Source organism: Loxodonta africana, chromosome 21, assembly GCF_030014295.1.
Source record: "Loxodonta africana isolate mLoxAfr1 chromosome 21, mLoxAfr1.hap2, whole genome shotgun sequence".
NCBI lineage: Eukaryota > Metazoa > Chordata > Mammalia > Proboscidea > Elephantidae > Loxodonta > Loxodonta africana.
This window is the reverse complement of record NC_087362.1, coordinates 49,588,572-49,602,921: the sequence shown is the minus strand read 5'-3', so window position 1 is coordinate 49,602,921 and position 14,350 is coordinate 49,588,572. Positions and strand designations below refer to the sequence as shown.

Genomic DNA, 14,350 nt, shown 5'->3' with positions numbered 1-14,350 from the left:
AAGTAGAAACAGGTGGAGGCAGGGAAGTGCAGGGCTGGGCTCCAAAGCTGACCCTGAGGGCCTGAGTGTCAGCCCTGATGCTTCCACCCACTCCCTTGCCCTGTCCCCACCCAGAACATCTCCAAATTCTGCTGGTTCAACCTCCAAACATCTCCCAGACGTGTCTCCTCTCCTTCCCACTACCTTTTCCCAGGTATAGGACATCTTCACACCTTCCTCTCTCATCTCCTGGTATACTCACCTCCATTCCCCTTTTCAAAAATTGAATGTCACTCACCTGCCTAAAGTTCTTCCATGGTTTCCCACTGCTCTTAAGATAAACCAAAGTATTTTCTTTGGCTTTCAAATCCTAAGGAGTCTGCTCCCACTGGCCTCTCCAGCATCAGGAAATAGCACAAACCCTTCATCTTCTAAACCCTGGCCATACCAGCTAAGCTACCTACTGCCACAGGACCTTGGCACATGCTGTCCCCTCAGCCTCCAACTGGTGGAGCTGTTGAGGCAGGGCCAAGACAGAAAATGTTGCTGCCAGGGTGGGGTGGGTGAACGAGCAGCTTCTCCCTCTAATTCTCCCCTTATGCAGTGTTTACTTAAATCAAGACCTGCAGAAGAGGCAGTGGGAGAAACGACCTTCTGGGAACAAGTTTATCCCATTGGCAGAGCTGACCCACCACCAGTGTAGACCTCCAGTGTACTGCAGAAACACATAGAGATGGAAGAAGTGAGGCTGAGTTACAGTTGCATAACCCACCTCACATGCTAAGAGTGCAGGTGTGGGGTGGAGGCAGGGGCTTACTGAGCAGCTAGCATTGCCCAAGTGATGGCCATCTCCTTGGTCCTGGAGACTCATCCTGCCCTTGCTTCTTTCTGGGTATTCGGTTCTGCTCGCATGACGGGCTGCCCCAGTCAAATTCCTAGAAATAAGTCTCCCCAGCCAGAAGGCCATCTGTCTACCACAGACATGCATCCTCCAATTACAAAGCTGAGGCCACCCTTCCTGAAGTGTCAAATGGCCAACACATTTTTCCTCTTCAAAAGGCAGACATGGTTATCTTGCCAGGAGAAGTACTGTCTCTGTTTCCTGCTTCTACCCAGCCTTCTCCCCAACCCCTACCTTTCTCTTCTGCACCCTCAACTGCTTCTCTGTTGGCCACTCCTGGAGATCAGTGATGGCTAGTGTCCCATCACATGGTCGAGCTCCTCTTACACTTACATTCTGCCTGGTTTTAGGCAATATAGAGGATCCAATATACAGGGTCTCCAGAGCAAAGTCATGCGTGGTGTTGACATCCTTGAAGTGTCTGGCTGGGCTGCTTCTGGGGACCAGATGTACTGGTAACTCAGGCGTGAGGCCCACAGGGATTGGCTTGCATGCTGTCCCGAGTCCCTAGGTAGTGCTGTCAGCCTGGGGAGGCTAGAGGGGCCTGGGGAGCAACAATTGGATCCAGGAAGGTCCTCAAGGGTGCCCATGGGATTTACATGGCACCCCCTAAACTGCGATATTCAGTTGCCACGTGAGAGGGGTACATCATGGAAAACCCTGCCAATTCCAAACCTTCCCTGGTGACTTACTCTGTCTAAATAGGGACATGGGCAAAACTTTCCACTCTCTCAGGTTTAGGTTTTGCTGGGAACTGGCCTTCTTTTGCCTCCTCCTAACGGCGGTCTTAGTGGTTGCCTTCTGCTGAAGCTGGGTGGTGAACTCAATGAGGCCATGACCACAATAGTGCAACACATCACTAGTCCCACATGAGTGGGAGTGCACAGTATTACAGCACTTGCCACCACGCCCACACACAACAAGTGCTCATTCCACATTTTTTGCAGGCTCAGGAGGCTGCCGTTTTCCCCCCCTTGTGGAACAAGTGACAACAAGCATAGCTAGAGTTACTGTGTGCCTGGAGCTATGCTACCAGTTTGATATGCTTTAACTCATTCAATCTTCACAACAGACCACAAACCAAAAACCAAACCCATTGCCATTGAGTCAATTTCAACTCATAGCGACCCTACAGGACAGGATAGAACTGCCCCACAGGGTTTTCAGGGCTGCAAACCTTTTTTTATTTATTGTGCTTTAAGTGAAAGTTTACAAATCAAGTCAGTCTGTCATACAAAAAGTTATACACACCTTGCTTTGTACTCCTCCTCGCTGCTTTCCCCCTAATGAGACGGCACGTTCCACTTCTCCACCCTGTATTCTCCGTGTCCATTCAACCAGCTCCTGTCCACTTCTGCTTTCTCATCTCGCTTCTAGACAGGAGTTGCCCACATAGTCTCATGTGTCTACTTGAGCCAGGAAGCTCTTTCTTCACCAGTATCATTATCTATCTTATAGTCCAGTCCAATCCCTGTCTGAAGAGTTGGCTTTGGGAATGGTTCCAGTCTTGGGCTAACAATGGGTCCGGGGACCATGACCTCCAGGGTCCCTCTAGTCTCAGACCATTAAGTCTGGTCCTTTTACGAGAATTTGAGATCTGCATCCCACTATTCTCCTGCTTCATCAGGGATTCTCTGTTGTCTTCCCTGTCAGGGCAGTGATCGTGGTAGCTGGGCGCCATCTAGTTCTTCTGGTCTCAGGCTGATGTAGTCTCTGGTTTATGTGGCCCTTTCTGTCTCCTGGGCTCATATGTCTTTGGTGTTCTTCATTCTCCTTTGCTCCAGGTGGATTGAGACCAATTGATGCATCTTAGATGGCTGCTTGCTAGCGTTTAAGACCTCAGACGCCTCTCACCAAAGTGGAATGCAGAACGTTCTCTTAATATATTTTGTTACGCAAGGCTGCAAATCTTCAGGAAAGCAAACTGCTACATCTTCCTCCCACGGAGCAGCTGGTGGGTTTGAACTGCCCACCTTTTTTTTTGGTAAGCAGCTGAGCACTTTAACCACTCCTCCACCAGGGCTCCAGCAACCCATAAAGTAGGGTTTTTACTAGCCTCATCTTGTAGGTGAAAAAAACAGGTTCGGCTCGCAAGTGGAACTGGATCTGAAACCAAAGTCCCCTGGCCTCCATATTTTGCAAGCTCTGTTCCCCCTTAGATCAAGAGGCAGTTGTTCGGACAGAACAAGGGGATACTGATTGGTTTAAAGTCAGGAAAGGTGTGCGTCAGGGTTGTATTCTTTCGCCATGCCTATTTAATCTGTATGCTGAACAAATAATCCGAGAAGCTGGACTATATGAAGAAGAATGGGGCATCAGGATTGGAGGAAGACTCATTAACAACCTGTGTTATGCAGATGACACAACCTGGCTTGCTGAAAGTGTAGAGGACTTGAAGGACTTACTAATGAAGATCAAAGACCACAGCCTTCAGTATGGATTACACCTCAACATAAAGAAAACAAAAATCCTCACAACTGGACCAATGAGCAACATCATGATAAACGGAGAAAAGATTGAAGTTGTCAAGGATTTCATTTTACTTGGATCCACAATCAACAGCCACGGAAGCAGCAGTCAAGAAATCAAAAGATGCATTGCATTGGGCAAACCTGCTGCAAAGGACCTCTTCAAAGTGTTGAAGAGCAAAGATGTCACGCTGAAGACTAAGGTGTGCCTGACCCAAGCCATGGTATTTTCAATCACATCATATGCATGTGAAAGCTGGACAATGAATAAGGAAGGCCGAAGAAGAGTTGACACCTTTGAATTGTGGTGTTGGTGAAGAATATTGACTATACCATGGAGTGCCAAAAGAACGAACAAATCTGTCTTGGAGGAAGCGCAGCCAGAATGCTCCCTAGAGGCAAGGATGGCGAGGCTGCGTCTTACATACTTTGGACATGTTGTCAGGAGGGATCAGCCCCTGGAGAAGGACATCATGCTTGGCAGAGTACAGGGTCAGCGGAAAAGAGAAAGACCCTCAACGAGGTGGATTGACGCAGTGGCTGCAACAATGAGCTCAAGCATAACAACAATGGTAAGAATGGCACAGGACCGGGCAGTGTTTCGTTCTGTCGTGCATAGGGAGGGTCGCTATGAGTCAGAACCGACTCGATGGCACCTAACAACAACAACAACAACAACAACAGTTCCCCCTAGCTCTGCTCTCCCAATGACCCCACCGAGGAACAAAGCAGTTGCTCCATCTAAAGGTTGCTCTTTCCTGACCTCCATGCTAGAACACGGGGCAGGAGAAGCCCTGCATTTTGGGGGCAGCTTGTGGGAAAAACAGGACTGAGAGTTTGTGGAGAAATGTACTTAGCTTTCTGTTTCCTGGACTTTCTGGGACCTGAGGCCAGACCCACCCAGAGTCTTTGTCTCTTTTGGCTCCCCCTCCGCAGGTGCTCCAGGCCCGGAGGGAACTCTTACCGAAGCCAGAGTTTGCAGAGAATAGTGGCCAGCCACTTGGTAAGATATGCTCGGTCCATTTCTGCCCATCCTCTTACCTGCTCACCACTGCCAGCCTCACCAGGATTGGGCTGGACTGGCCCTATTTTCAGTGAGAGTTCATGGGACATATGGTAGCCAATTAAGGAAACCAACAGTAGTAGGGAGAGTAGCCCGTTGTCCCTGGGGCAGAACCCTCCCTGGATGTGGCTGGGAGGGAGGACAGGAATGGGTACAGGAAGGCCAGCTGCTGGGGAGGCAAATGGTCACAGTGATGCTCTCCTGGCCAAGTCAGGGCTCCTCGGATCCCTCCACTTCCAGCCTCTGTCTCTTTTACAAGGAAAGGCCTCAAATTCCTTACACCTACCCATCTGTTTGTCCAGACATCCTTTGCTGATCACCCACGGGGTGCTGGCCCTTTGCTGGGAGTGCACAGTGAAGTGGCTGGACATGCTACCAGTTATCACATGTGCTGGCACATAAGCACATAGAAGGGTAAGTTGTGGGGTCACCCGGTGCAGGCAATCAGCCCTGGCCAAATAAACATCTACTCCAGCATATGTGATTTCTCATTTAGCCTCAAGTTCAGACTTGCTGTGTCTTTTGCTCAGTCTAGCCTGCTCACCCCTGAGGCCTGTCAGGCCTGTTTTCTGCAACAACTCATTGTTGCTGTTAAATGGCGCACCCTGCCTCAGAGCCCTCCATGCTTCCTGGTTTTATGTGGGAAGCCTGCACTTCTCTGCCTGGCTTCCAGGGCTTCCCACAAGCTAGTTGACCCTGTCAAGCTGACCACCTGAGCCCTCACTGATTGTTAACCTGGCCGAACATTAGGCTGCAGCTGAGAAGCTTTTATTTTTATTTTTTAACTTTTTATTAGGGGCAATTCCAAACATAAAAAAGTATAGAGAAGAGTGTACTGAACCCCTATCACCCAGCTTCAACAATTATCACCTGATAACCTATCTTCTTTCATTTATACCTTCATCCATCCTCTTCTCCAGAGTATTTTAAAACAAATCACAGATATTTCATCCATAAATATTTAAGTATGCATCTTTAAAAGAGCTCTTATTAATAGATGTAACTACTGTATCATTATTACCAATGAAGTTAACATTTTCACTTCCTTAATGCCATAAAATATCTATCATATTCACATACCCGATTGCCTAGTTTTTTTCAATTGATTTGTCTGAATTATAGTGTAGACAAGATCCCCACATTGCTTGGTTTTTATTTCAATTTGTAGGTTCCTCTTCCCTCTTTTTTTCTTCCTTGCAATTTATTTTTGGAAAAAAAAATCATATCTTTGTCCTATAGAGTTTTCTACATTTTGAAATTTGCTAATTGCATTCTCATAGTGTCAATGAACATGTTCCTCTGTGTCTTATATTTCCTATTAACTGGTAATTATGGGAAGCTTTTAAAACTGCAGATTTCCAGGCCCTATCCTAAAAATTTTAATTTAGGAATGGTGTGTGTGTTGGGAAACTATTTTTCACAAGACCCCCAGGTGAATCTGTTTATCCTCTGCTGGCTGCTTCCCAATCCCACTCCCCAGGACCAACCAGCTATTCCCTTAACTGCTGACAGAGACATTCGATGGTAACACACAGCAACTCCCTGCCATGGCACACAGCAGTTAGAGTGATCTTAACATCTACTTCAGATCACTTCTCTGTCCTGTTCAAATCCCTTCCATGGTTTCCCATCACACTTAAGAACCGCACTGCTCCCCATGGCTGGCAAGGCTCATGCCTACTTCTCCAACCACATCTTTCATTCTTCTCTCTCAATCATTCCTCCCCAATTACACTGACCTTTTTGCTGGTCCTAGAACCAGCCAGGCTATTCCTACCTCAGAGTCTTATACTTGCCATTTCCTCCACCAGAAATGTTCTGCCCATAGCTCTTCACGTGGCTCACATCTCTGCTCAAATGTTGCCTCCTTGTCTTCCCTGACTACCTTGTATTATGTAGCACCCCACATCACTCTGTCTTCTTATCCTGCTTTTTCTTTATAGCAATTATAACTACCTGAAATTATTATTTGTCTCTTCCCTTAGTTTGTGGGTGCCTTAAGGAGAGGGGCTTCAATCAACTCATTCACCAATATATCCCAAGCAACTAGCTCAGTGGCTGATGTATAACAGGTACTCAAAAAATATTTATTAAATAAATGGATGGATGGATGGATAGAACGAACAGTATCTTCTCAGTCCTGCCCTTTTTCGCCTTACACACACACATTCATCAGTCCTTTCCTTAAAGAACCTGCCTGTGTTCTACTCTAGTTTACAAAGGCATCAATGAGAGACCCGTGTAGTTAGAAGCTGCACCCAAAGGCCTTTCTTGGAGGAAGGTCTTAGAGGACCAGGCCCCCCGTGTAGAGACGTACTTCAAGGAACAGTGAGGTTTGGGGCCTTGTGTTAGAAAGGCTGGATTTCAAATACAAAACTGTTACAGAAAAGCATTTCATTGAACAGTTGCGACCCCACAGGGGCCAGAAAGGGCTGGAAAAAAGAACCATGTGAGCTTCAGGGAGGTGCTGCTCGACTCTCTTTAGCCTCTTGCTGCTCCAGGTGGCAGGTCTCCCTGGGTCTCTTTATTCTGCCTCCTGAGACTCCAGATGGGAGGCTCCCTGAGTAGCTATAGATTGCTTCTTCTTGGTCTTCTCCAGTTTCAGGAAGCGCAGCCTCTCCTGGTTTCTCCTGGTGGCCACTGGCAATGACTCAAAGCAGGAGCCCCCTGCTAGACCATTCTGTACCCTCCCTCTGCACCTGGTTCTTCCTTGGTTAACAGGGTAGATTCTCTTTCTTCTATCCAAGAAGGGACTCTAGAGGCTTGAGCAGGGGAGCATCAGGTTTTCTTCCAGGCCAGCTTCAGCCCCTGGTATGTTCAAACAGCAGCCTCTCCTTTCAAACCTCAGTTTTCAAGGTTCCTTGCCAATGGCCAGATGGTATGGAAGGGGGCTGCTGGCTGGGGAAGGCTCAGGGAGAATGGCTCAGGTTCTCCTCCAGTGGGGAGCAGTGGCAGTCACTGCAAGAAGAGGCACTAGCTATCTTAGGCAGTTAAATATGTGTGCTCTCCATAGAGTGGCTCAGCCAGAGAGCTTCTGGGGGGTCAGCCTCCTGCCACCATGCTGCAAGCGCCGAATTTTGGGCCTGGAGCAGCCTGGGTCTTCATGAGACTCTGCCAGAGGATAGCATCTCTTGGGATCCCGGCTGGGGGTTGGCTTCTCTGCTTCCACGTTTGCTGGGATGGCCACAGGAGCATCCCCATAGGCCCGGTAGCCGCCAACCAGGCAATATGTCTCCCCATGCCAGCCTACCTGGGTTTCTCCATACCCTCGGTAGAGGACATGGTAGTGACGAGGTGTAGGAAGATAAGTGGGAGCCACAGCTGCTGGGAAGAAAACCAGAACTGATCAGTCATGTTTGCTTTACACAGTCACCTGCCAGGACCTCCCCTGTCTCACATCTCTCCATTTCTGGCTGAAGCCCTCTTAACTGCTTGGCATTCAAAACACAGCCTTGGCCCATAGCCTCTAAGCATCCCCTGCAGAAGGGATATTGGTTGTAAAAGCAGTCCCATGGAGCCTATGGCAGCAGAATAAGACTTGGAAGTCTATTCCCCATTCCCAGAGAAAATGGTAGAACCCAAAAATGACTGCAGTCAGGCTCCCTCAATCTCTCCCTTCCACAATCCATGAAACTTTTCTTAAGGCCTGTCACTTCTGAGGTATTAATGGAAATGGTTTCCAAGTTTTGGAAGGAAATCTAATATAAATTGCTTAAGAACCACTCCCAAGGAGCCCTGGTGGCACAATAGTTAAACACTTGGCTGCTAACCAAAAGGTTGGTGGTTTGAATCCACCAGCTGCTTCATGGTAGAAAGAAAACCTTGGAAATGCTATGGAGGCAGTTCTACTCTGTCCTGTAGGGTCGCTATGAGTTGGAATCAATTTGATGGCATTGGGTTTGTTTTTTTTAAGAACTCTTCCCACCTTGGCAGTTCCTCTTGGGCCCCATTCATATTACCTGGTTCAACCATACTGAACTCTAACCTTCTGATACCTTTATCTAGATTAGAAAAAGGCAAAAGTACTGAGGCAGAGTGACCAGGAGGTTCAGAACCAGATTCTGGGTACCAACTCCAAGCTCTTCACATTGACCCCACCTCCTGGAACACTGTTTCCTCAGATCCCCAGTTTCAGTGTCACATCATCTCCCCTTGGTTCTTCTGCTCTTCCCAGCTATGACACCACCCTTTCCCAGCACTCGGCATCTCGGTAGGAGATGTGTCTAAGGTGACCCATGGGTCTCATGATAGAAGAGTGAAAGTGGAGGGTCGGAAGGTGAGCTTCATGAAAGGCCCTCAATAGCTCTGTCTCAAACTGCTGTGTACCCTTTGCCAATAAAAACACATTCGGCTTCTGCTTAGAGGCCAGTCAGGAAAGGGTCTGGATGGGTGCATCTTGTAGCACAAAGGGGAAAGCTAGCTTTATAAAGATTAGAACCTAACTTATGCAGGGATGACACTTCACTTACTATCAACAGTGAGCAGGTGTGGGGCAATGTGGGGCACTGAAGGAACCCCAGACCACTGGTACAATTTATGGGGAAGTTCTGAGTTGTAGTGGGCAAGCCCAAAAAGAATAGGTGGCAGCCTGGTGAGGCTGTGTGTACAAAATAACTCTTGTACAGATGCCTGGCCTAGGCCTACCTGCTGTGCTGCCTTCCCACGGGACAGAGGACAAATTAGAGTGAATATAGAAGATCCGGTCAGACATTCTCTCTCAAGCAACCAAATCGACTGCTGTCTCGTAGAGAACTGGTAGGGAAGTTTCCCCGAGGGCACTACGCTTGCGTAGTTACCTGCCATGGAAACTGAGAAGACCTGTGAGGTCATCATTATAGTGAGGTCACATGAGGAATCTTTGAGTTGGGGGGCAGGCTACAGGCTCTCCGGGTTTTGTGGAGAAGCACAGGGTGGAGACAGAGAGGCACCCTGCCTGGGCCTTCACACCTGACCCTCTCCACTCATGTCCTAGTCAAGTAGCCACTTCCTGTGGAGCCCACCTGTGGGGCTGGCACAGCCACAGTGATCACAGGAGGGCAAGAGAAACCCAAACTCTGAGACTGCTTTTAGAGGCAAGATTGACCTAAAAGACAGCTAGGTTGTACGGCACTTACCACAAGCACTCAACAGTTGGAGGAAGACATTCTGATTTGTGTGGACAGGGGAATAAGGGAAGGCTTCTTGGAGGTGGGCCTGAAGGACAAGTGAGATCTGGACATATGGAAAGGAGACAAAGGACTTTTCTAGTTGGGAAAAATAAAAGCAAAGAGAGACTCTGTTCTCAACCTTGTCCAGCTTCAAATGTAAATTTATAGAATCCTCATGTTTGTAACAGCTGAGGACTCAAGAAAACTAAGAGGTTTAAGGGACCACTTAAGCTCACACAGGTAGTGGAGAGGTGTTTTGCTAATGCTAGGGGGTCACTGAGGGCTTCAGATTTATAGCTGATAGAGATGCAAGGACAAGCTCATGACATCTAAAGGTGACGGGACACTGAGAGGGATGTTGAAGGTGCTCTAAGGCAGAATGAGGGTCATGAATAAATTCACAGAGTGGGAGTGAATGATGGGCCCATTTAAACATGACATTCAAAACAAATAAATTGACAAACTTATCATTACACACCCCTCCACTCAAAAAGGCAATGACAACAAACTCAATGATGATGAAAGGATGAGATGGGAGCTGGACATTGGCCCAGGTGAAAAATGGTCAATAGTGATGAGGTGCTATGGAGGCAGAAGAGGAGATAGAAAAGCCAGCTTTTAGCCTGATCAGGCCCACACTACTGTTGTCAGGTGCTGTCAGTCACTTCCAACAGAATGAGACACTGCCAGTCCCGTGCCACCCTCACCATTGTTGCTATGCTTGAGCCCATCGTTGCTGCCATTGTGTCATTCCATCTCATTGATGGTCTTCCTCTTTTACTGACCCTCTACTTTACCAAGTATGATGTCCTTATCCAAGGACTGATCCCTCCTGATAACATGTCCAAAGCATGTGAGATGAAATTTCGCCATTCTCGCTTCTGAGGAGCACTCTGGTTGTACTTCTTCCAAGACAGATTTGTTCGTTCTTCTGGCCAAACCAAAAAACCAACCAAACCCAGTGCCATCAAGTCGATTCCGACTCATAGCGACCCTATAGGATAGAATAGAACTGCCCCATAGAGTTTCCAAGGAGCACCTGGTGGATATGAACTGCCAACCCTTTGGTTAGCAGCCATAGCACTTAACCACTATGCCACCAGGGTTTCCCATTCTTCTGCCAGTCCATGGTATATTCAATATTCTTTGCCAACACCATAATTCAAAGGCATCAACTCCTTTTCCGTCTTCCTTATTCATTGTCCAGCTTTCGCATGTATATGAGGCTAATGAAAATACCATGGCTTGAGTCAAGTAAAGCTTAGTCCTCAAATTGACATTTTTGCTTTTTAACACTTCAAGGAGATCTTTTATAGCAGATTTGCCCAATGCAATATGTTTGAATTCTTGACTGCTATTTCCATGGCCGTTAATTGTAGATCCAAGTAAAATGAAATCCTGAACAACTTGAATATTTTCTCTGTTTATAGTGATGTTGCTCATTGGGCCAGTTGTGAGGATTTTTGTTTTCTTTATGTTGAGGCGTAATCCATACTGAAAGGTGTAGCCTTTGATCTTCATCAATAAGTGCTTCAAGTCTTTGCTTTCAGCAGTCAAGGTTGTGTCATCTGCATATCACAGGTTGTTAATGAGTATTCTTCCAATCCTGATGCCGCCTTTTCTTCATATAGTACAGCTTCTCAGATTATTTGCTCAGCATACAGACTGTATAAGTATGGTGAAAGAATACAACTCTGACACATCCTTTCATGATTTTAAACCATGTAATATCCCCCTGTTCCTTCTGAATGACTGACTTTTGGTCTATGTACAGGTTTCTCATGAACACAATTAAGTGTTCTGGAATTCCCGTTCTGCACAATGTTACCGGTAATTTGTTACGAGCCATACAGTTGAATGCCTTGGCATAGCCAATAAAACACAGGCAAACATCTTTCTGGTATTCTCTGCTTTCGCCAAGATCTATATCACATCAGCAATGATATCCCTTGTTCCACATCCTATTCTGAATCCGGCTTGAATTTCTGACAGTTCCCTGTAGATGTACTGCTGCAACCACTTTATTTTTTAATTTTTTATAATTTTTATTGTGCTTTAAGTGAAAGTTTACAAATCAGGTCAGTCTCTCACACAAAAACCCACATACACCTTCCTACACACTCCCAATTACTCTCCCCCTAATGAGACAGCCCGCTCTCACCCTCCACTCTCTTTTCATGGCCATTTCACCAGCTTCTAAGCCCCTCCACCCTCTCATCTCCCCTCCAGGCAGGAGATGTCAACATAGTCTTAAGTGTCCACCTGATCCAAGAAGCTCACTCCTCACCAGCATCCCTCTCCAACCCATTGTCCAGTCCAATCCATGTCTGAAGAGTTCGCTTCGGGAATGGTTCCTGTCCTGGGCCAACAGAAGGTCTGGGGGCCATGACCACTGGGGTCCTTCTAGTCTCAGTCAGACCATTAAGTCTGGTCTTATGAGATTTTGGGGTCTGCATCCCACTGCTCTCCTGCTCCCTCAGGGGTTCTCTGTTGTGTTCCCTGTCAGAGCAGTCATCGGTTGTAGCTGGGCACCATCTAATTCTTCTGGTCACAGGACGATGTAGTCTTTGGTTCATGTGGCCCTTTCTGTCTCTTGGGCTCGTAATCACCTTGTGTCCTTGGTGTTCTTCATTCTCCTTTGATCCAGGTGGGTTGAGACCAATTGATGCATCTTAGATGGCTGCTTGCTAGCGTTTAAGACTCCAGACGCCACTCTTCAAAGTGGGATGCAGAATGTTTTTTTTAATAGATTTTATTATGCCAATTGACTTAGATGTCCCCTGGAACCATGGTCGCCAGACCCCTGCCCCTGCTACACTGGCCTTCGAAGCATTCAGTTTATTCAGGAAACTTCTTTGCTTTTGGTTTAGTCCAATTGTGCTGACCTCCCTTGTATTGTGTGCTGTCTTTTCCTTCACCTAAAGTAGTTCCTATCTACTATCTAATTAGTGAATGCCCCTCTCTCACCCTCCCTCTCTCACCCCTTGCATAACCACAAAAGAATGTTTTCTTCTCAGTTTAAACTATTTCTCAAGTTCTTATAATAGTGGTCTTATACAATATTTGTCCTTTTACAACTGACTAATTTCACCCAGCATAATGCCTTCCAGGTTCCTCCATGTTATGAAATGTTTCACAGATTCCTCACTGTTCTTTATCAATGCGTAGTATTCCATTGTGTGAATATACCATAATTTATCCATTCATCTGTTGATGGGCACCTTGGTTGCTTCCATCTTTTTGCTATTGTTAACAGTGCTGCAATAAACGTGGGTGTGCATATATCTGTTCGTGTAAAGGCTCTTATTTCTCTAGGATATATTCCAAGGAGTGGGATTCCTGGATTGTATGGTAGTTCTATTTCTAGCTTTTTAAGGAAGCGCCAAATTGATTTCCAAAGTGGTTATACCATTTTACATTCCCATCAGTAGTGTATAAGTGTTCCAATCTCTCCACAGCCTCTCCAACATTTGTTATTTTGTGTTTTTTGAATTAATGCCAGCCTTGTTGGAATGAGATGAAATCTCATTGTAGTTTTGATCTGCATTTCTCTAATGGCTAATTATTGTGAATATTTCCTCATATATCTGTTAGTGACCTGGATGTCTTCTTTAGTGAAGTGTCTATTCATATCTTTTGCCCATTTTTAAATTGGGTTATTTGTCTTTTTGCAGTTGAGTTTTTGAAGCATCATGTAGATTTTAGAGATCAGGCGCTGATCAGAAATGTCATAGCTAAAAACTTTTTCCCAGTCTGTAGGTAGTCTTTTTACTCTTTTGGTGAAGTCTTTGGATGAGCATAGGTGTTTGATTTTTAGGAGCTCCCAGTTATCTAGTTTTTCTTTTGCATTCTTAATAATGTTTTGTATACTGTTTATACCATGTATTAGGGCTCCTAACGTTGTCCCTATTTTTTCTTCCATGATCTTTATCATTTTAGATTTTATATTTAGGTCTTTGATCCATTTTGAGCTCATTTTTGTGCACAGAGTGAGGTATGGGTCTTGTTTCATTTTTTTGCAGTTGGATATCCAGTTATGCCAGCACCATTTGTTAAAAAGACTCTTTTCCCCATTTAACTGTTTTGGGGCCTTTGTCAAATATCAACTGCTCATATGTGGATGGATTTATGTTTGGATTCTCAATTCTGTTCCATTGGTCCATGTGTCTGTTGTACCAGTACCAGGCTGTTTTGACTACTGTGGCAGTATAACAGGTTCTAAAATCTGGTAAAGTAAGGCTTCCCACTTTGTTCTTCTTGTTTCAGTAATGCCTTATTTATCAGGGGCCCCTTTCCCTTCCATAAGAAGTTGGTGATTCGTTTCTCCATCTCATTAAAGAATGTCCTTGGGATTTGGATCAGAATTGCATTAAATGTATAGATTGCTTTTGGTAGAATAGATATTTTTATAAAGTTAAGTCTTCCTATCCACGACCAAGGTATGTCCTTCCACTTATGTAAGTCTCTTGGTTTCTTGCAGAAGTGTACTGTAGTTTTCTTTGTATAAGTCTTTTACCTCTCTGGTAAGATTTATTCCTAAGTATTTTATCTTCTTGGGGGCTACTGTAAACGGCATTGATTTCGTGATTTCCTCTTCGATGTTCTTTTTGTTGGTGTAGAGGAATCCAATGGATTTTTGTATGTTTATCTTGTATCCGGATACTCTGCTGAACTCTTCTATTAGTTTCAGTAGTTTTCTGGAGGATTCCTTAGGGTTTTCTGTGTATAAGATCATGTCATCTGCAAATAGTGATACTTTTACTTCTTCTTTGCGAATCTGGATGCCCTTTAT

The 14,350-nt window shown here is 45.7% G+C and overlaps 1 protein-coding gene across 1 annotated transcript; it reads right to left on the bottom strand.

The window, feature by feature from the left end:
- Nucleotides 1-1,650: 1,650 nt before the first annotated feature.
- Nucleotides 1,651-12,503, bottom strand: DPEP2NB (DPEP2 neighbor). The gene is made up of 2 exons (XM_010596754.3): nucleotides 9,056-12,503; nucleotides 1,651-7,735 (listed from the first exon to the last, which is right to left on the bottom strand). The coding sequence occupies exons 1-2, from the start codon at nucleotides 9,120-9,122 to the stop codon at nucleotides 7,431-7,433; spliced, it is 372 nt and encodes a 123-aa protein (XP_010595056.1). The 5' UTR covers nucleotides 9,123-12,503; the 3' UTR covers nucleotides 1,651-7,430.
- Nucleotides 12,504-14,350: the final 1,847 nt, after the last annotated feature.

Coding starts and splice junctions, on each gene's coding strand:
- DPEP2NB (XM_010596754.3), bottom strand. CDS start 9,122: ATGTCTGACCGGATCTTCTATATTCACTCTAATTTGTCCTCTGTCCCG. Junction 7,736..9,055: donor GTGGGAAGGCAGCACAGCAG/GTAGGCCTAGGC, acceptor TTTTCTTCCCAG/CAGCTGTGGCTCCCACTTAT.